The sequence below is a fragment of the Cuculus canorus genome, chromosome 3 (assembly GCF_017976375.1).
Source record: "Cuculus canorus isolate bCucCan1 chromosome 3, bCucCan1.pri, whole genome shotgun sequence".
Lineage (NCBI taxonomy): Eukaryota > Metazoa > Chordata > Aves > Cuculiformes > Cuculidae > Cuculus > Cuculus canorus.
In genome coordinates, this window is record NC_071403.1 from 82,552,299 (window position 1) to 82,574,389 (window position 22,091).

At 39.8% G+C, this 22,091-nt stretch overlaps 1 protein-coding gene across 2 annotated transcripts; it reads left to right on the top strand.

Moving 5' to 3' along the window:
- Positions 1-165: 165 nt before the first annotated feature.
- Positions 166-21,796, top strand: BTBD3 (BTB domain containing 3). 2 transcript variants are annotated; one of them, XM_054062424.1, is made up of 5 exons: positions 166-297; positions 11,951-12,215; positions 12,775-12,865; positions 13,368-13,486; positions 17,449-21,795. In XM_054062424.1, exons 2-5 carry the CDS (start codon positions 12,073-12,075, stop codon positions 18,479-18,481), a joined length of 1,386 nt encoding a protein of 461 aa, XP_053918399.1. In that variant the 5' UTR covers positions 166-297; positions 11,951-12,072; the 3' UTR covers positions 18,482-21,795. The 2 variants fall into 2 exon arrangements, with proteins under 2 accessions (XP_053918399.1, XP_009554789.1); XM_009556494.2 differs by lacking the exon at positions 166-297 and having other exon boundaries at positions 11,130-12,215; positions 17,449-21,796.
- The last annotated feature ends 295 nt before the right edge of the window (positions 21,797-22,091 follow it).

Consider the following 22,091-nt stretch of genomic DNA (forward strand, 5'->3'; position numbering starts at 1 on the left):
AACAGAGAGGCAGAAGCCCCTCCCTCTCCCTGCTGGCCACATTCCTCCCGCTGCCGCCCGGGACACGGTTGCCTTTTGCCGGCGCGGGGCGGGCACTCAGCGTGGGGAGAAAACACCCCTCAGCCCGCGAGCCAGCCCGTCCCCTCCCCGCCCCGCCTAGCCCGGGCTGTGCGTGCGCGTGCGCGCGAGGGGCGGGGCGTGCGCGTCCTCCGAGGGCGGGGCCCCGCGCGTGCTGCCGCCGAGGGTGCCCGCGCCGCCCTTCGCGAGCCCCGGGGTGGGGGGAGGGCGCGCCCTCAGGTCAGTGCGAGGGGCGGGGGTGGCCGTGACAGGGGCGGGGGGCGGCGGAGCGGGGGGGTGGCCGGGCGCGGGAGGTGGCGGAAGGGTGGAGGGAGCCGAGGCTGAGCCCCCCCACACTGAGGGACGGGGCGGTGCGGCCGCACCTGAGCCCCCGCATCGCCCCGCCGCGGAACTTGGTCAGGGAGCCGAGCCTCGGCGGCGGGAGCAGCCCCTCGGCAGAGCCACCGGCAGTGCCCGCAGCCCCCGTTCTTATTTTAGCCGCCCTTTGTGCAGAAGCGGCTTCCCCGCCTCGTTGGCCCGGCTCCCAGGTGAACAAGTGCCTGGAGACCGAGGGGGTCGGCTAAAGGGGCACCTGTGCCACGCGCTGTTTCGCTGTCCCTTCGGAGAAAGTCCACCCGTGTTAACCCCCGGGTTGAGCAGTCCGTTTTCCTGGCTTGTTTCCTGAGTGGTGATGCGTTTGAAACCAGGAGGGGGTAACTGGGTGGTTGTTTGAAGCGAGAAAAAGCTCGAATTGAAGTTCGGATGTTTCAGTGCTCCTAAAGTGATGGCTAACTTACCTAATTATACCTATACGCCTACAGGAAAGCTGGAGAGGGACTGTTCATAAACGCTTGTGGTGATAGGGTGAGGGGGAATGAGTACAAACTGGAGATATTAGTCTAAAACATTAGGAAGAATTTCTTCACCATGCGAGTGAGTGGTGAGACTCTGGAACAGGTTGCACAGGGAAGTTGTGGATGCCCCATCCCTGGAGGTGTTCAAGGGCAGGTTGGATGGGGACTTGGGCAGCCTGATCTAGTGGGAGGTGTCCCTGCCCATCGCAGGCGGGGTGGAATTAGATGATCTTTAACCCAAAACCCCTTCCAACCCAAACTGTTCTGTGATTTTATAATGCATAGTGTCTTGGCTTCATTGTATTATTGAACTTTGCTAATCAAATCTTTTAGGATCTTCTTTAAGATTCATTTGTAACAAGTTCTGCAGGATTGCCAGAGTTGAATATAGGGTGCAGTTTTCTGTTTTATGGGTTTGGTTTTGTTTTTTGGTTTTTTTAATTCCCCACAGTAAGTACACTGCAGTGAACTGCACAATGACTTTCCTTGTGTCTCCCCTCCAGAGATCCTCAGCTCTGCCCTGGAGGAAACACCTTTCAGAAGCCATATGGAATCCCTTAAACTTGCCCTTTAAGGCTGAGAAAAAAAGATGCAAGTTGCAACAGTAATTTTTATTGTTTGGACACTTGCTTATTAGAGCTTGTGAGGAAATATTTTTTTCCTTGTTACCAAACTGTTGTTATGCATATGATGAAAACATCAGTGCTGGGGTAGGCTCAGTTAAAACAGAGGTGTGATGATGATAGACTGTGCTTTACTTTGTCAGAAGAAATTTAGTTCTTCATCTGTTCTTCATCTGAACTTGTGCAAATGACCCTGGTTTTGCAGCAGAATGTTTTTCATGCTCAGCATTAACTTTCTCTGATAATTCAGAGTAGTTCTACTGTGCTTCTCTATTAACTCCTCAAACCTTGCCAGCGATTGTTTTACACAAGTGTTTAGGCATATGAACTGGCATGGAAGCCCTGCTTTATGAGGCCTTATATAAATAAGAGATCAGGGATATTTTAGTCTATATCAAAGAGCTGATAGATGGGGCAAAACAAGGAAATAAGAGATGGGAATCTTGGAAGGAAAAGATTAAAAGCTTTTTGTGGGGGAAGTTGTCTTCAGTTCTGTTTTCTGCCATGAAGTCGAATTCTAATCCTGTGCTTTAATTACAAAACCACATTAAACGTATGTATGCCAGAAAACTGAGGGCGGAAAGGCTTAAGTAACAGGTAACTTCTCTTGAATTTTCACACTTCACATATTCCAGACCTTACTTGCTTGTTTTCTGATACTGCTGCCCTGTCTGATTTTGGTAACTCAGCAAGCTAAAGTAAAAGAGAACCTAGCAAGTCCAGTGTCTAGGAAGAGTTTGCATTTTTAAACACTGATGAACTGAATAAATATTGCACCAGAGGATCACGTACTGCTTCAGTACAGGGCTGAGTGACTTGTTGATAGCATCCTACTGTGACAAGATGTTGATATACCAGGTTACACTCTGTATCCCCACTAGCTGCAGTTCTCTTCACATTCAAAGCAATTAAAGAAGTAATCTTCAGAAAAGTACATTCTCTGAAATTGCAGCTTTCCTGCCTCCCTGTTTGCTCAAAGCTTGCTTGGTTGCAAGAGTTTTCTGAGACTAGGTAAAGAAATCAACTTTCCAGTCAGGTAGTGTGTTTGCTTGTGCCTGATAGGTGTGAGATTTTACATATAGGCTTGAGTAGTTGATGGAAGAAAATCTCTTTAAATTTTAATCTGAAATGTGCAACATGCTACTTAGTGGTGTGTCACCTTTCCCACTTAGCAGGGGAGGAAAGTGCAAGCCATATCTCTTAACACTGGGGAAGAGCTGTGTATTATTCTCAACAGAAAAGTGTGCAGGAGCTTGCACTGTCCCTTTGTTGCAGTATTCGGCCTTTCTTTGGAGTCCTCAGCATACAGTTCAACTTGGAGATGAAAGAAATCTCTATCCTATTAGATAGCTTGCTCAGTTTCTGTTGTGAAACATAGCTCAAAGGAATGTATGTGATTTTAGGATAATATAATGCACTTAAACGTATACAAAGTGCACCTCGGTGCATTCAGTTTCTTAGTGTTATTTGGTATGGTCTTCAGTAATGCTCGCCTATGGACCGAGGTGATACATGTACACCAAGAAACAGTAAAGGTTTTGATACTGTGTAAAACTTTATGATGCATAAAACTAATGTGTGTGTATGATTACCTTGCACAGTCCCAGTCTCTTACACTTCATTACTTGTTCCTTCCTTAGTATTTCTCTTTTGCTGTGCTAAATTTCTGGCATGTCCTGGGATATCTGAAGCAGAGTTATTGTGAAGGAGAACACATTTGGGATATCCTAGTATTGCTAGACAAATATGTGTTAATGCTTAAAAATATGTTCTGAAATCAGAATTTGAGTAGTATGTGTGTGTTTATCTTAAACTGATGAGTGCAAAGAAGGTACCATTCAGTTGTAAAGACAAGGAGAAATTAACAGAAATGGGAAAGCAAGTGTGTAATAGGACGTAATAGGCAAGTGTGATGGAAATATTTGCAGCAAAGAAAGTAAATCTGATTTTCTGAAACAGTTAAGATAAAAATTTGGCAACATCTTTATTCCCCTGTGGAACAGCCATTGAAAAAGAGGCTGTGTGTTCTGTGAGAGTCTGCAAACAAGGGCAAGTAACAAGATTCACAGCTTATAACAGGGCAAAAGAAGATTAATTCACTGTGGTGCACTTTATTACATGTGATGTTTAGTTTCATTCCTAAACCTATTTGGAAGTAGCTGAGGTTAGTAGCCATCTATCTCTCATATCTAAAAATCAGGGTTATTAAACAATTGTCATAAAATGGCAAGGGGAGTCATTTTGCAGGTTTTGAGACTCACTTTTAAGAGGTGAAAGCCACTGTGTTTGGGAATACTTTCTTATCAAATGCTTGTTTTGCTGATAGACGACTGACTTGTTCCTCTTTCACTGACTGAGGTAATCTTCCTCTTTTGTCATTGAAAATGCAACAGAAACAAGATGCTGTGCCAATTTTTCCCCCTTTTTAAGCTCATTTAAAATGTTTTTACTCAATTGTTCCAGATATGCTCTTCTGCTGGAATCACAAGTGTGCTGAATCACTGATCTGCTTTGCATTTTTAAGCCACATGTTTTGCATCTAGTGAAGTTTAGGGAACTACGTATTGGCACGATGTAGATTTCCCATGACAGACCCTAATGACATTTAAGTTAAAACAACTAACCAGGCTTTCCAAAGGTACTTCATTTTACTTCATCTTGTTGGATGGTGCTGGTGGCATGGCAGTCCGAGGGGATTGAAGTTTGCAGGCCACAGAACAGGTATGGTGTAGGTTGTAGCAATATCCTCTCCCCTTCTTTTGTCCCACAGGGTACTTCAGTGCTAGGTTTGACATGGTGAATATAGGTTATCTGCACATGAAAAATGTAGTCCTTGAGTTATATGCCAACATAATCAACTGTAATGCAGTACCCCTGTGGATACTCGTGGTGCAGTTATTCTTCTAGTGCCATTGCTTGTCACAAGTGAGTCACTAAGATAGTGCCATTTATGCTAGTGTTTGCATCTTGGGGCAAAGACATTTGGGAACCATTGATGTAAAGGAGCAGGACCGCTCAGCTTCCAGCCTGCCCTTTATCAGAGCCTATATTAATTTAACTTTCAGTTTTAAAAGAGTAGTTTCTGAGCCAAGTTAAAATTAGTATAAAGGTTTGTCTGCATCAGCAAGATGTCTGTAAGATAGGAAGTTCTGTCTGTAGTCATCTGATCCTGATCTCCTCCTTGGAATAGGCAACATGTGAATACTAATTGTAGTGGTGGCTTTTCTGAAGTGCACTAAGATCACTAGCATCTTTCTCACAGGGCACTGAATGATCGTTAAATGCTAATGACTTTTGATTACTGCTGACCTCGGTCAATTTAGAATTAGTGACCTAGAGACGAAAACCACTGTATCTCATTACCAATTTCCTGAGCTATCTGATCTTTCCTTTGTAAGTCAGTTTTGGTAAGAGGCAGAGTAGAATTAAAGTTGACCTCTGTCTTAGAAAAAGCATTGAGTGCTTTCAGGTTTGCAATTTCATGTTTAGAAAGAAATAAAAAAATGGCAGTCACTATTTATTGACCCCACAGATTTTCAAGACCAAAACTCAACATGAAATGGACAAGCTAGAGTAGTAGTGATGGGGAAGAAATGGTTAATTTGTCACTTTTAAATTAGTAGAAAAACACTATTTCCTGTAACCTTGAATTGAATTTCTTATTTTGTAGTTGCAGGTTTTCTCATCTCAGAGTTCATTTGTAATTCTTGTTTTTTATCTTGAACTATCAAGAAGCAAATTAATGTTTATAGAATAAATTGCCTATTCTGCTCTGAGATGTTTTCTACCTGCAGTCTAAAACTGGCAATATTGGAGAATATATCTCAGCAGGCTGGTAAAAACATATATTTCACATTGTAATGAAACATTTCACATTATTTCTTTCCATATGCGCAGAAGAGAATGTTTGTATGATAATTCACTGTAACGGGATCAAATACATTTTTCATTGTTGGTTGTTTAAACATAAGCCTTTCTTTATACAGTTGTGGTTTATATGGACTGTCATTCATGCAGCAAGCATGGCATTAAAATTGTAATGAAAATACAAGAGTTTTAAACATTTTTTCTTTCTTGCTTTAATACAGTAGCTATATTTGTTTTAGCCCAGCTGGGAACAAAACCTTTAACTTTTAAGAACAAACCTCAACAGTGTAGAGATCTTTTGTCTTTGAGGCATAGATAGAAAGTTACTGAACCTCTCACTGGGGTTAAATTGCAAACTTCAAGCAGCTAAGCAAGAAAGTAACAGGAAAAAATGATGATGGAAGATGTTGCACTTGGTGTGTGAACAGGTTCATGGTGAGCCAGCAGAATTCCACACAGAAGGAAGGTAAGTAAATGTAGGACTAAATGTTATTCTTAAATATAATGTTTTATTTTGATTGCTTTATCTCAAGAAGGATATTGCTGTAAAAAAATCAAAAGGAGACATTGAAAATGATTGCAGATACGAAAAGAACAAATTTAAAAAGTTAAGACTACTTTGGTTGGGAGACCTATAAGAAGTGTTGTGCAGAGGCATAGCCTATATACTGTCAAATAATACGAGTGAAAGAGTAAAAGGCACCCGAGTACTCATTCTTAAAGCTTCTATTTTGTGTAAGTTTGTATTTACCTGTTGAATGGGCTGTTCAGGACTTCCTGCTTTTGTTTTCTTTCAAGCATTAAGTACATTTGGGAACAAAAAATGTAAAAACTGGCTTAGTGGATAATACTATGCAAAAATTTAAAATCCTGATACTTTAAATGCTAAGCAGAGTTAATAAGAATATTTGCCAACAAGTATGTTGCTATTATAGCATAAGAGCTATAGCAAAATACAATTCAGCTGGTTTAGACTTAGTTTAAAGCTTTTCGTTTTGCTTCAAGATGCATCTATTGCGATGCTATTCTATTCTTTCCCAGATGTTGGCAATTCTGGGAAAGAAACATATTCAGTCATCTTTTTTTCTGTAGAAGACCTTACTGAATGAGACGTCAGGGCCGTGCAGCAGACAGAAACAGAAGTAATCTTGGGTTACTTTAGTTGCTGCCAATCAGAAACTTGCGAGAGGAAGGTGGAAGATTTTGTCACTGGATGCATTTGTTACTTGAGGAAATCAAGAGTAGAGCTGTCAGTCCTCTTTTCAAATGAGCGCTTTTATGAACAGAAGGATTGGAATGGTGATTGGGAAGGATTCATCCAAGTGACTAAATAATTCATAAATAGGCAAACAGAACTAGGCTCCTCAGCTGTGTGGGTTGGATTTTGTTTTCTGTTTGCTTATTTGTTTTTTGAACTTGTACATTCAATTTTCAAATGACCTTTGAGATCATTGTGTCCAAACGTATCTGTCCACTACTAAATTATATCACTTTATCTACCCATCTTTTAAATAACTCCAGGAATGGTGAGTCAACCACCTCCCTGGACAGCCTGTTCCAGTGCCCAATAACCCTTTTGGTGAAGAAATTTTTCCTGATGTCTAATCTGAACCTTCCCTGGCACAACTTGTGGCCATTTCCGCTCATGCTATCACTTGAGAGAAGAGACCAGCACCCTCCTCACTACAACTTCCTTTCAGGTGGTTGTAGACAATGATAAGGTCTCACCTTGGCCTCCATTTCTTTAGGCTAAATAACCCCAGTTCTCTCAGCTGTTCCTCATAAGGCTTGTTCTCCAGCCCCTTCAGGAGCTTCATTGCCCTTCTCTGGACACACTCTAGCACCTCAGTGTCTTTGTTGTAGTGAGGAGCCCAAAACTGCATGCAGTATTTGAGGTGTGGCATCACCAATGCATAGTACAGGGGCAGAATCACTTCCCTGATCCTGCTCATCATACTGTTTCTGATTCAGGCCAAGATGCCATCTTGGCCACCTGGGCATGCTGCTGACATGTCAAACAACACACCCAGGCAGCTTTCTAGCCACTCTTCCCCAGGCCTGTAGGACTGTCCCATACTGGCACCAGTGCTGTTTCATATTTTCATCAGTGGTATAGACAGTGAGATCAAGTCTACCCTCATCAGGTTTGCAGAAATTCTTCATGATGAAAGTGGTGAGGCACTGGAACAGGTTGCCTAGGGAAGTTGTGGATGCCCCCTTCCTGGAGGTGTTCAAGGCCAGGTCAGATGGGGCTTTGAGCAGCCTGGCCTAGTGAGAGGTATTCCTGCCTATGGCAGGAGGGTTGGAACTGGGTGATCTTTAAGGTCTTTTCCAACCCAGAACGTTCTATGATTCTATGTTTGTGACAGACAGTTGGGAATTTTGGTGAAAGCTTGTTTTGTTGGTTTTTTTTTTTTTCTTAATAGAATTGTCCAGTTTATGTTACTACATGCAGAACAGGTTTGTAAGTGAAAGATATATAAAAACTTGCATATACTTGCTATTGCAGCGAGAGACCAATGTAATATGAGGAAGAGTATTCCAGACAACACTGGAAATTAAGTGATTCTCAATTGGAAGTTACCTTTAGAAAGGCATAATTATAGTAGTAGTAAGCTATTACAAGTTGTACCAAGAGATGAGCTATTATGTGATTCCTGTGCCAAAACTCACAGTGGTGTCAAGGTATATTATGGTCTTAGGGGCTGAATGAAACTGGGATTGCAGGTATATTGCACACAGTTGGATTTGAACTGCAAAATTGATGCTTCAGTGGTTCACAATCATTAGTAAGGAGCTGACTTCCAAGGGCTTCTCTCTTGCTCCTAATAATTTGAAAGGAGTGTGTTACTTGATGTGTAGTATCTCTGCTTTGCTCAGTCCTTCACCCCTGGTGTTTTGGATTTGCATTAGGTCAGTGTTAAAATTTAAGCGTGGAATTTCCTACACCCTTTAAGTTAAAATATTCCTGGTTTGACTACTTTGCTTATAAAATGAAGATTAATGTGCCTTTGAAGAACTGTATTTCCCTTTTTCTGGGTTGTATGTATCAAGTTTGGTTGTGTTAGTTGTATAATTAATGAAGAAAAATGAGAATTGCTGGAGAAGATTAGGAAAACATAATAATAAGCTTTCAGAAATGGTTAGGTCTTTGGGTGAGAGAAGGTCAATTTCCTTGGCCCTCTTGCTGGGGACAGGCTGATTTTAACTTGAGATTTTTGACTAGTTTTTCAACAGGGAGTAGTTCATAGGTTGCTTTTGCTGACCGCTGTGTATTGATTTGAAAATTCATTAACAGTGAGTGTATAGTAAAAGAAGAAAACTACGTTCCAAGAAAATAAATGGAAGTTGCTGCCAAAATGGAAAGAGTAGTGAGTGCAACTAACACTAATGCTTTGGGGTGTTTTTTTCCCATTTCACATGCATCTAAAGATTAGTGTAAGAGACTTAGTTTCAGAGCTGTTAAAGTGTAGTGAAAGATGGTATAAAGCCTGTAACAGGTTCATAGTTTTTCATAGGAATTTTTGAAGTATATTGTGAAATTGGCTCAATTTTCCAGTTATAGCAGACCAGATTTTGGTGGCTGGCTTAAGAACATGGCTGGCAGGTAGGCTTTCTGTTTACTGGGGTGGATTTGTATCCTGCCGTGCAGATACTTCTTGTCTGCTAGGGGTCTGACTGACTTCTGGATTCAGACAGAACATGCTTCAGCTGCAGCTTCTCCTTCCATTCCCAAGAAAGCACAATACACTGCACACATGTTGTGTTTTATAGAAGTCAGAGTGATGGTGGACTCCTACAGGTTTGTGTTTACAGTCTGTTTCTCAGACTGAGTTGGCCAGTCAGTCTGTCTGTCTATCTTCTGTAGCCTCCCAGTGACCTTATCTGGCATGTTCATAATCTTTGTATTTGCACTGGTCAAATGAAAAAATATGCAGGGCCTTGATTCTTATATAAAATTGATTTATGAAATGAAAACCAAATCTCCCATATTAATCCTCTGCCAACTCCAGTGTTGAAAATGATATTTTCCTGAGAGTCCATGTTTTTTCTGTATCTCTAAGAATTTTTTTTAAAAAACTTCTTCCCTCTGAAATTTTTTTCCCTTGCAGTAGCAAAAGAGCTATTGTTGTAACTAGAAAATGTGGAAATCTACCTAAGGAGAGGAAAAAAAACATGCAAACTCAACAAACTCAAATTTTGTGCTGAGAATACCTGCTGTGGCCCTGCTCTAAACTGTCTGCTGTGAGCAGTTAGAAACATTCCGTCTGTGGCATGAGTTTTGTTTCCTTTACCCCTTCTCTTACCTCTGCAGTTCAATATGGCTCAGATTGTTAATCTTGCTTCCAAATCAATCTGTTACAGATAAAAAAGGAAGGAGGGAAAAGAAAAGGAGAGGAGAGAGGGAGAAGAGAGAAAAAAGCTTGCTATGGATTATTTCTTTGGAAATTACATAACCAGCCTTTCAGTGTATTTTGGAATGTGTCTCTGCCTTTTAGCTATGCCAGGCATAGCCTACTGTTGTCCATTAAATTACCAGTGAAGGAGATTTTGCACCAAGACATTGGATTGTGAAATGTAGCAACAGAAGTATGGATGCATATCCCTCTGTTTCCCCCTTCCGTGAGCAATGACTTCTGAAAGTGAGGACAAATGTATGTCTGGAAATGGTGTTATCTCAGACTGCTGCCAGGGTGTTCACTTTGTGCTTGCTATGGTGTGTTTCCTGGGGAGATGTGGTAATCTTTGAAATACCTGCACATTCTGAGACTGTGTTACAGAGCCATAGCTGTGATGCATGCAGTTGTAATGGTGTTTCAGTGAGTAACCCAAGTGGCGTTTCTGTGCTTCAGCTTAAGTCACTGGCAAATTTCTGTCAGGGATTTCAGTAGTCAGCTGTTTCTCCTCCAACCTTTGATCATTTTAATTTCACTGTTATGTTCTCATCCAGCAAAATTAATTAAGGCTGAAAGTGGCTAAATTTACTTTGAAAGTAAAGAGGATTTTTTCTTTAAAACTCAAAAATAATTATGAAATTGTATTTTAATTATCCTCCCCAATATTTTAAAGTGTGAAATGTTGTCACAGAATATTTTTATTTCCCTGGGTTTGTTTTTGAGTGGCTATGCTTGCTTGCTTGTTGTTTGGGTTTTTTAATACAGACCTAGTATTAAGGAAATCTGATCTAAATTTAAGTTCTAAGTAAACTAATGACTCAAAATTATTTGTCTTTCCTATTTAAATAAGTTTGGCTGGCATAACTTATATCCTGTTTATTTCAGAAAATATTTGTGAATAAAATTGGAGCATGTTTGCATCTCAAGGAATGGTTTCTGCTCGAGAGTCTCTAAATCATTCGGATTTTGCCATTTAACGCTTTGAAATATTGATTAAATATATTCACTGGTTTGCTTTAATGTGATTGCACATCTAGAAGTTTTCTTCTGATGTAGTGCAGCTGTTTCTGGTGTAAGCTGGATTAATTAGCACAGCTTAGTGATTTGGGACCCCTGTCAAAGACTATAATGTTATCTAGAAGCATAAGGAGTTAAAGCTAAAGCTGTGACCTCATCTCTATTCATGTTACACTGGAGTAGAAGCTGTGCTGGAGGGGATTGTTTAACTGCATCGCTGTTTTTGCTGCTGCTAGTTGATTGCTTTAATTTGTTTCTGATAGCAATAGATTGCTTCTACTGAAATGCTGTTGTGGTAAGGATTTGTGAGAACACTAGAGACGTGAAATCTTGCTAATATTGACTGCATGTGGGAATAGCTCCAGTGGAAATATTTAGATTCTAATACATCTTTCTACCTGATTCCAACTTTTTATTACTTCCCTTGTGAAAATTCAAGCAGCGTGAAGGAGAGCTAAAACTCATACGCTTCTGGCCAGTCATACACTTGTGCAACTGTGCATGCCATTTATTACTTTATTAGTTAGCACTATGTATGAAGTGAAGAGTGCAACTGCTGTCGCTTTAATGTCAGAGCAGCATACATTACAATAGGTGTCACTGTGCGGCTGAGTCCAATCGTTATCGGTGACTTCAGCTATTGGCTCTGAATGCTGGCTGACTCCATCTGCAGGGCTGCAATACCTACTCTGTTCCGATCCGCTCAACGCACAAGTTCAGCTCACTGAGCAGACTAGCAGCAGTGCTACTGTGCACATCTTGCTAGCCCCCTTCAGAAAGCCAATGCTACAGCCTAGTGTGTACCCTCTTCACAGGGTATAGTGCTTTCAGGCAATTCCAGATCAGGAAATCTGGAAGGAAATAAAACTGGCAGGAATGATGGGGATGTATTTAATGATTCAAGTACTGGATCAAACTTAAAGCCAGTTTCTTACTCGGTGCACTGGAAAGGTCACCTTGTCTTGCTGGAGAAGAAGCAGACTCTCAGCTTTGCTGCTCTATGTTTAACAGCTTCCATGTGCATTTCTTAATGTTTCTGGCTAGTTAGGCTATCAGGCTTTACCGACAAGTATACTCATGGTAGATGAGAAAGGAAAGAACATGAAATGTCTCACCTTCTTCTTGATGCTTCCAGAGACGGTCAAGAACAGGTCCAAGAAGAGCTCTAAGAAGGGAAATAGCAGCAGCAGCAGCAGCAGCAAATTGCCTCCAGTTTGCTATGAAATCATTACCTTGAAGACAAAAAAGAAGAAGAAGATGGCTGCTGATATTTTTCCACGAAAGAAACCAGCCAACACTAATACAACTGCTGTCCAGCAATACCACCAGCAAAATCTCAATAACAACAACACTATTCCGGCACCTAATTGGCAAGGGCTTTATCCAACCATCAGAGAGAGGTAAGCTCAGAGCAGTTTATTTTTGCTGTTTCAATGGAATGGTGAGAAGTAACAGTGTGTGTAATGCGTATGTTTAGTTATTAATTTTATTTGCTGAAAAAAAGAGTTTACCTTTTTTTTCTGTGTGTCTAAAACAAATATTTTGGTAATGGAAAATAATTTATTATCTCTTCCAGACAGTGCAGCTGTTTGTCTTGAGTAAATAAAAATGTTGCTGGAAGCTGCAGTATATCCATAAAGATTTACTTTTAGACCTTAGTGGGGATTTTCAGTGATACATGCTCTTTTATTTCCACTTTTTGAAAAGTTCTCATAAGTTTGGGGTTGTTTTCTTTTAACTCGAACACACATGTAGTTTCCCTCCCCCCCCCCCATCTCTCCTTACTTTTTAATTTGGAATGTTTATGTAGTGATTTGTAAAGTAGCTTAAACCAAAGTGTGATCTGCTTCTCTTTATTAACATGCAACTTTTAAGTTGTTGAGAAATTTAGTTTCTTGTGCCTGGGGCAAGCACAGTGCTACTGGGCACCATAAATTAACACATTGCCTTTATTTGTAGAAATGCAGTAATGTTCAACAATGACTTGATGGCAGATGTTCATTTTGTGGTCGGGCCACCAGGTGGGACCCAGCGGCTGCCAGGACACAAAGTAAGCAACAGCTGCATTGTCAGATTGGATGGGGATGGCCAGAGAGAGCTCCCACAGCTACACTGGGACATAGCATGGAAGACTTGGCTCTTCTGGGGCAGGCATAATTCTGTATTTTAAAAGGGTACATGCAAGGAATAGTCTGTCCTTTGCTGTTCTTTGTGGTTTTGGTTAAACAGTGCACTTGGGCTAAGGCAGTCTTTGTGAAGTTAGGAATAATGATTTGTGCTGCTGATTAATATTACTCTTGAGATTTTTCTAGAAATATATAACTTCTGTAGTGAATATGTTCATTTCCAGTAGCTAATGCATATATGCCCATGAGAGTAAAACTCAGGGAAAACATGTAATTCTGTTCTTAACTTTGACTTCATTTCTTTCTGAAGCGTGTCTGTAGGGTCTGTCAGTGAAGCCCAGTATGCTCAGAGTGGCTCTCCCACATTGTTTTTGTTGGCAGTGCTTTCAGTTTAAAGCATGAAATGAGATTTCCCTTTCTCAACAGTATGTCCTGGCTGTTGGGAGCTCTGTATTCCATGCGATGTTTTACGGAGAGCTTGCTGAGGACAAAGATGAAATCCGTATACCAGATGTTGAGCCTGCTGCTTTTCTCGCAATGTTGAAGTAAGCATCATTCATCTGCGTGATGTGTTTTCCTTTATGATGTATACATACACCTGTAATGTCATAAACTATTAGACTTGCATATAAACAGAAAGCAAGCATTTGCTTAGAATTTCCTTTTTGTGTTTCAAGTATTTTAAATGTTTGCTTCATTTTACTCTTCCCTTCTACTTCTTGGTATGCATATATTAGACTAATGTAGGCAGTTGTAAATAATGACTTTGACAGAGGATCTTTGGGCACATTGTATACTGTAATGCCTATTGATCTGATTTGTCACTACACGTTACACAACCGTGTAGTGGAGTTACTAAAAAGAATTGTCAGCTGTAACAACAAAAAAAATGTTCTACTTTGCAAGCATAGTGAAAAGTTAAAAACACACAAACCCCCCCTCTAAAACGAGAATTGCTCAGTTTATATATTGACATCAATACAGCTTTTTTATAAACTTGCTGTGTACGGGTCTTGTCTTAGAAAAACAACCCTAAGTAATTGAATATAGCCTCTGAAAATTAAATTTAGCCTCATCTATCATATTGATGCATTTGGAAAGTGATAAAAAGGGAGTTTACAAGAATAGGTTTTGGGTTTTTTTCTCACAGGGGAACACCAGTCAGTTTACATGATCATTGTTTATCTTCTTGCAAAGTGCATGAGAAATGCTATCTTTTCCTAAATGAGCATCATGAGGCAGCTTCCCTGCTGAATTGTCCTTGAATGTATCTAAAACTCTCATTATGAAGAGAAGTGCCCTAACACAGAAATGCTATGGCTTTAAGGGTTTTTTTTTCCCTTCAGCTTTAGTAACTGCCATTGCTTTCTGAAAAAGAATATACATTAGTATCTGATAGTGATCCTTTTAATATAGTGCAGATTTTCTTGCATGTAATGGCCTAATCAGTAGCTAGCAATTGATTGTATTTCATAGATTGTTTTGACTAGCTTGTAACTACAGAATGGTTTCTTGTCTCTTACATTTTAGCGGCACTGTAGATGAACGTTTGAAGTTGCGTATAGATTTGTTGCATAGAGTTTTTCTCTGTTATCATGAGCATCAGAAATGTTCTGTTCAAACATCAATAACTACTAGGAAAAGCTGAAATTCCCCAGATGTTCTAAAGACCTGGCATAGAAAGTTAAGATATAACATTATGTAAGTAGGTGCATTATGTCCCTGCTTTGGGCTGTTCTGGTTTTGTAGATGTTCTCTGCAGAGGTCAGACTTGTGCTTTACTTCCATGCGGAATTTCACAAGGCACAAATTTGAGATACTTGGATTCCCTCAACCTCACTTCCTTTTCAAACAGCAAACTATTTCACTGTGGCTAAACGTGATTTGCCGTAGAAAAACTGAATGCTCTCTGAATTTATCATTAGAAATGTGTTCAAACGTAGAAAAGAGAGTATCAATACTGACATCTAGGTCTTGGCGTATTATTTAGCCCGTGGCAATTTAGGAAACTACCTTTGAGAGCATAACCAGAATCATTCAATTCCTTACCTTCTCAGGTTTTATTTAAAAAAACAAAAGACCACAAACTTTGTGGTCTTTGTGGATGTTGAGCTAACCTTGTGCCTGAACCTGCAGAGTGCTCGTGTCTGTGAATATTGGGGTGCCTGCAACTGTGATGTTGCACAGAAGGGATAGGGTTGTGCAGCATTCTCCTCATTGCAGGATCCAGTGCATGTGCTGCACTGGGCGGAGCTTGGAGGGAGCACAGTTCCTTTCACTCCTCTCCTCTGCAAGAAATCATCACTGAGTGTTGCTTGCAACTGCTGTGAACAGTGGATGGCAGAAGGCTCACGATACTGTTGATACAGAAAGAAAACGCTTTTTGCCTATCCCAAAGATCTCTCTCCTTCATATACTCCTTCCTGTAGTCAGGGGGGTTCTATCACAATCTTTGTAAATAAATACATTGAGGTTGTTTATGTGGGGTTTTTGTTGGTTTTGTTTAGTTTAGTGGTTTTTTTTTTTCCTCAGGGACAGTAAATTCTTACAGCATAAGTATTTTTTGTCTTTCACTATATAGTGGCCATTCTGACGACAAACATCAGACAAGGTATTGCAAGTAACACCTCAGCGGGTAGATAACTAATTATTCTCCCAGTATAATTTCTTTGGCTGTTCCTTACAGTTTTAAAAATAGGGTTAAACTCATAGTCTAGGTGACACACTGAATTAGTGTCTTTGTTGTATTATAGCTTATCTTAATCTTGACTGTTCAAGTTAGAATTGTGATCTCCTCTTATCCCAGGACGAATGTGTCACCAAGCCATCAAACCCTGTGGTCTAGCAGAATCTTCTGTTTAAGAACAGGGTGAAACTGGAATATCAGTAATTGCAGACCAGAGTTGAGGTGCGTTGGCAGAGTGAGAAGTGTGGAACATTGCTGACAGCCAATTTGTGCTGTGTGTGTTGAAAATCAGTGATAGTAGTTCTTCACTTTCATGAATATTAAACTAGCAACTTTTTTACTATTTCAGTTTAAAACAGATATCATCATTCTCTGCTGTACTAGCAGGCAAAGAGAAGTAATAGAAGGGAGAAAACAGTTGGCAAGCAATGAGGAGAACCATAAAAATTGATAACATTGAAAAATTTTTGGACAGCAAGGGAGCTAAGCCTGTAACCAGTGATACATAGACATGCTCTTTGTTGTTACAAATAGCCTATCTAAAACAAAGTAATAAAGTTGAAAAAAAAAAAAAAAGGTTTGGGTCTGTGTAAGTATTCTTTGTAACTGCTTAGAATTTATTATATGGCTTGACTAGTATCTGCTGTGAGCATGTTTTCCAACTGTAGCTTGGAGGATAGTACCCTACAAAACTTTCCCTGCAAAAATATAGGTATTTACAACTGTAATCAGATCAGTGTACGTACTAATTCCACTTTATAAGTACATCTGTTCTACAAAAAATTCCTTATGTTGAGAAACCTACTAACTAGAAAATTTTAATTAGCACAGGGTTAGATACAACTTCAGCTTTACTAGAGGAAGTCACTTATCCACCATAACCATCAAGACTCGCTTATCCCTGTGAAAAGTAAAATTGCATTTGGCATGGTTTTAGCATGTTGCATTCACCAGCTGCAAATGGGGCCCTGAAGCATGAGATATTAAAAAGAACCAACTGTACAATGCTTCATTTCTCTGAGCAATGAATCCCAGCAGCTTAGTCATATAAATAGAATTTCACCTTCATCTCTTCCACCACACTAGCGTAGCAGTAAAGTTTATTTCCTCCTATGCAATGAGTCTGAGAAAACACTGTGCTAGTAGAACTAGGCTATTGTAAGCATTAAGCAACGTGAAAATTAGAAGTCTGTGCCTTTTCCTGCATGCTTCATTGACCTGTGTAGTTTGCTTTTTTAAAAAAGCAAAAGCTAGCCCTCCTAAAAAAAAAAAAAGTCACAAACCCAGTAGTTATGAAAATGAGTAGCGTTTGATATACTTTGATAGAATTTCTGTTCTTAGACTACCTCGTTATTCCCAATAAACTTGTTTTCATTCCTGTGTTTATATGCACACCTCAATGATTCATCATTCACCGTCACAGCACATGCAGACCATCTACTCTTTACAGCTTGTGTTCCAGACTGTTGTTTAGCCCAGTAAGGCAGCCTTGGGGAGCTACTGCCTGGAGTGGATAACTTCTTGTATGCCAAAGTATGTATGAAATGAACATAAAGCTGGAGAGGCATAGTCTACATAGCATGTACCCCAAATGTGAAGTTTTGTTCACCTTACATTTAAGCCTGTACATTTAAGTTCTCTTCAGTGGTCTTACACGAGTGATGAATTCAGTTTGTACTTTCTTTCTGGATTTAATTCATGTCCCCCAAAACACTACTAGTTTTAATGTAGAGCCATTCTGTGTTTATAATTTTAAAGTATTGTTGCCAAATTATGCTTTTGCATTAAGCAGCAATGTTACATGCATGATTTTTATTTCAGATACATATACTGTGATGAAATTGATTTGGCTGCAGACACTGTACTGGCCACTCTTTATGCTGCCAAGAAGTATATTGTTCCTCATCTTGCCCGCGCCTGTGTCAACTTTCTAGAGACGAGTCTAAGTGCAAAGAATGCCTGCGTGCTGCTTTCCCAGAGCTGCTTATTTGAGGAACCTGACCTGACCCAGCGCTGTTGGGAAGTGATTGATGCCCAAGCTGAGCTAGCTTTGAAGTCTGAGGGGTTCTGTGACATTGATTTTCAGACACTTGAGAGCATTCTCCGAAGGGAGACTTTGAATGCCAAAGAAATTGTTGTTTTTGAAGCAGCTCTGAACTGGGCTGAAGTGGAGTGTCAGAGACAAGAGCTAACAGCTACCATAGAGAACAAGCGCAAAGTCCTCGGGAAGGCACTGTACTTGATACGCATCCCTACCATGGCGCTGGATGACTTCGCAAATGGTGCTGCTCAGTCTGGAATTTTGACTCTCAACGAAACCAATGATATCTTCCTCTGGTACACAGCAGCCAAAAAGCCAGAGTTACAGTTTGTAAGCAAGCCTCGGAAAGGTCTTGTTCCTCAGCGATGCCACCGTTTCCAGTCCTGCGCTTACCGCAGCAACCAGTGGCGCTACAGGGGCCGGTGTGACAGCATCCAGTTTGCTGTTGATAAGAGGGTGTTCATTGCTGGCTTTGGGCTCTACGGCTCCAGCTGTGGATCAGCAGAGTACAGTGCCAAGATTGAACTCAAACGACAAGGAGTTATCCTAGGCCAGAACTTGAGTAAATATTTCTCAGATGGTTCTAGTAACACTTTTCCTGTGTGGTTTGAATATCCAGTGCAGATTGAGCCTGACACCTTTTACACAGCTAGTGTGATTCTGGATGGTAATGAACTCAGTTATTTTGGACAAGAAGGAATGACGGAAGTTCAGTGTGGAAAGGTGACTGTTCAGTTTCAGTGTTCTTCGGACAGTACAAATGGCACTGGGGTACAGGGAGGGCAAATTCCTGAACTCATATTTTATGCTTGAATGAAAGTGTGTAGAGACAAAGCATTTTGCTATGAAGAACCTATCTGGTTCAGGCCTGCTGACGCTTAGCTTTTTGTCTGCAGATACGTGATCAGTACAGGTAATAAGTAACTAAATGCTGTGGGGAAGTTACTGACTTGCTGTAATTGTAGCATCATTGGTGATGAAGTGTAAAATTTGACTTTAAACTGGAAGCTCTTAGGAATGAGCACGTTTTGAAGGCTTTCTAAGAGGGCTGCCTGTTTGCTGGTGATGCTGACCCTTTCTTTGATGCACTTGTGAATCACCAGAGGATGTCCCTCTCTTGTATCTCACTAAACACTTTCTTCATTGATCCATTTTATCATACTCCATTTCCTGCTTTCTGCTCATAATTATTTGGGGACATAGAGGTAGAAAATGAAGCTGTCTTTTATAGCTCTTTCTTCTCCCTGCTCTTCCAACTTAGAAGATTCTAATAATGAACTGCTTTTGATTATCAGAGCCAAAAGGAATGCTTCAGTTGTAAACAGAAAAAAACATAGGTTTAAACCTTCATCCTGTTAGTCTTCTGTGGCCAGTTGTTTGGGATGGCTGCAGGGGATGATGGTGAGAAGCATGCCGCTTTTGGGAAGCTATGCAGGATGCTGGCCATGTCCACAGTGTGTGGGCATGTTTACAGCAAGGAGGGGGATGTGGTCTTGGCAAGTTACCCTCAGAGTTCATTTTCTAGGAATCCCACCTCAAAGGCAGGGAAGTACTTGCACGTGTTCAAATTGTAAATGCAGCTCTTGCAACTCTACTCCTATGACCTAGTTTTTGCTTTATTGAAGTTAATTTGCTATTTAAATGGTTTTTGTTTGAACCCTTGCTGAATAAATGCAAATTAATATCTATCGTCCCATGCAGGATAATTTTTTGTTTGTTTCGGGTGGGATTTTTTATTTCCTCCTAAACATGGTAGAGGCAGATTATAGAGGAACAAAAGAATGTACCAATCTTGACTTGGACTTTTTTCTGTAATATGAAATTTCTTCTTTTTTCCCCTGTGCATTATCAGTGGAAATTTAGGCAAAGACAGAAGATTCCCAGCTGTGGTCATTACACTTAGGTCATCAGATAACAGTGAAGAGGAGGAAGTCTTTTCTAGTGTGCTAATGTTGGATCTCCTGCAACTGCTTAGGTTACACATCAATAAGAGGATTATGTGCTACAGAACTTTTCCCTTGCCTGGTTCCTCCCCCCAACACACTTCCTGTTACATGTCTGTATCATTTTTGGAGAAGTATTAACGATTATGACTCACATAAGGAAACCAGTATATATCAGAAATGCAGGTACCATTTCCTTGGGATGGTTGCTTCTTGGAGGCATACTACCTATTGTAAAGCATCTCGTTCTTATTTCACCTCTGAAGTGGATTCTGTTTGTTGCGTATGTTTTAATGAAATGAGAGGACCAAATGATTCTTTAGACAGACTGAAGATTAATGTTATAGTATATCAACACATTAATGTAGCGTAACGCTAAATTCACTTGTCAGTTTTGTAATAAAAATGTTTTTCTCATATGATTTCTTACCAGTTTAATCCTATTACTCTAAGTGTTTCTTGACGTTTGGATTCCTGGCCTCTGGCCATAGTAAAGTGCCAATACTTCTTTTCAGTGTCCAAAATACCATCTGAAATAAGGAAAATGAGCATAGGCATCAAACACTTTATGGCCAAAGCCCAGGTCTTCTCTCTAGGTAATAAAAGAAGAGTCAGGTACCCTACAAGGTCTGTGCTTTTCACCCATCTTAGTGTTTAATGTTTTATATACATACACACACATATGTATGTAAGCAACCTTGTTTCTGAAATGTAAATATTCTCAAAATATATAGAAAAATGTTTTCATTTTTTTTTGTGACAGATGTACATAATCCAGACTGTTAGTGAAATCTAAACAGAATGCTCCATGGAAGACTCCCAGAGAGAGATTTTAAAAAATTTCAGTTAATTCTATTTAGGTCTGCAGCATAAAATAGACAAGAACATAATTTTATGGACTGGAGAAGGAGTTACTGAAATGACTGCAGAAGGGAATGTAAGATTGTGATGAGGTAATGGTCATCTACTTTTAGACAACATCTGAGCTGCAGTTCCATGATTTAAATACATTTGAAATCAGAGAAAGATGTTAATCAGTTGATGAAGTTTTCTTACAGCAAGCAGTTGATGTAGATGTAATTACTCTGAGTGATGATCAGATTGACAAGTTGCTTGCAGTAGCAAGCTGCATTCTGAGTTGTTTGGAAAAAAATCAGGTGCCTCAGCTGGTGGGACAAATCACGAGTACTGTACTGGTATAACTACACTTAGATTCTCACTTCTAATTTTTTTTTTTTGTTTTTTTTTTTTTACTTACCTGCAAATAAAGGTTGAGGTATCTGCTGCATTGACTGGCTGGAACAGAAGTTAGGAGATCAGAATACTGTGTAGCTGTAATATGTAGGAAAAGAACTGTTATTTAATTATTATTTTTGTTTGCTACTGTTATGAAATCTTTTTGACTAAGTAGGATGAAAGCTACCTCTAGCTTAATTCCATTGAATTCATTCCAGGTTTTAGGAGCTGGTGCATGTAAAGTTTTTCAATATGAATGAATAAACACAAGCACCTCAAACCACTTTTTGATGCTTCTAGTGCGACTTAATTCTGAGTGCTGCCTGATACTAACAAGTGGTTAGTGTATAAGAAGGTGGCTAGTACCAGTCACTTTAGGACATCTGGACACTTAAATAGGTGTCTGAATACGGATTTGGTTGATTTAGCAGTAGCATATTCAATATGTTGATTTGACATTTTGCATGCTTCAGGCCATATCAGCCTGAAAGTTAAGCATAATATCACTAATAGATCCTTTCATAGATTCTGTCATAAACTATACCTGGCCATCTTTGCTACCTGCATATTTTATTTTCCTGGTGAGCAGAATCTGTGACAAGAGTGTAACATAATATACTTTCCGAATATCTAAACCAGTATTTAAGTAAACATTTTGATTTCTACATATTTATTGCACTGAACTGTTTCGGTTTGGTTTTTGTTTGTGATGATAAACTCAGCTAACTTCAGGTCCCAGCAGCCTTTTTTTCTGGAGCAGTGTATCACCTTAGCAGGCTTAAAGCATTATTTATAAAGGACACATATATATAAATATGAAGTACCTCATGTTGAATGTTATTGTACTGTACCCTTAATGTCACGGTGCAGATCTTGTTGGACTCATGAATGTGTATAATTGCGCTAAACACAAATAAAAATGGTTCTTAAAGGGTTGTTTCCTGCAGTATCTTTGAAGCATGAGCATTGAAAGACTTTACTTGGGTAACTCTTTCAGCAATTTCTGTTTTACAGTTGTGCACAGGTATTTGTTGAGTTTATGTATTCAAGATCTTTTGATCCCCAAAGAAGTGAGAGTCTAAGGAAAAAACAAGGAAGAACAATGAAAATGGTAATCAGTTACATTGTAAAAGGTCGACTATTAAGCTAATAAGCTAGAGTGAATGAATTCATTTATGCGCTTTATGAAAGACCTTGTCTACTAGCATTAATATTTGAATGTTCTATTAATATTATTAAGTATG

What these genes read in the sequence shown, in the direction of transcription:
- BTBD3 (XM_009556494.2), top strand. Translation starts at nt 11,893, where the DNA reads ATGGTAGATGAGAAAGGAAAGAACATGAAATGTCTCACCTTCTTCTTG. An exon ending in AGCGGCTGCCAGGACACAAA is followed by an intron (nt 12,866 to 13,367) that starts GTAAGCAACAGC and finishes CTTTCTCAACAG; the next exon opens with TATGTCCTGGCTGTTGGGAG. An exon ending in GCTTTTCTCGCAATGTTGAA is followed by an intron (nt 13,487 to 17,448) that starts GTAAGCATCATT and finishes TTTTTATTTCAG; the next exon opens with ATACATATACTGTGATGAAA.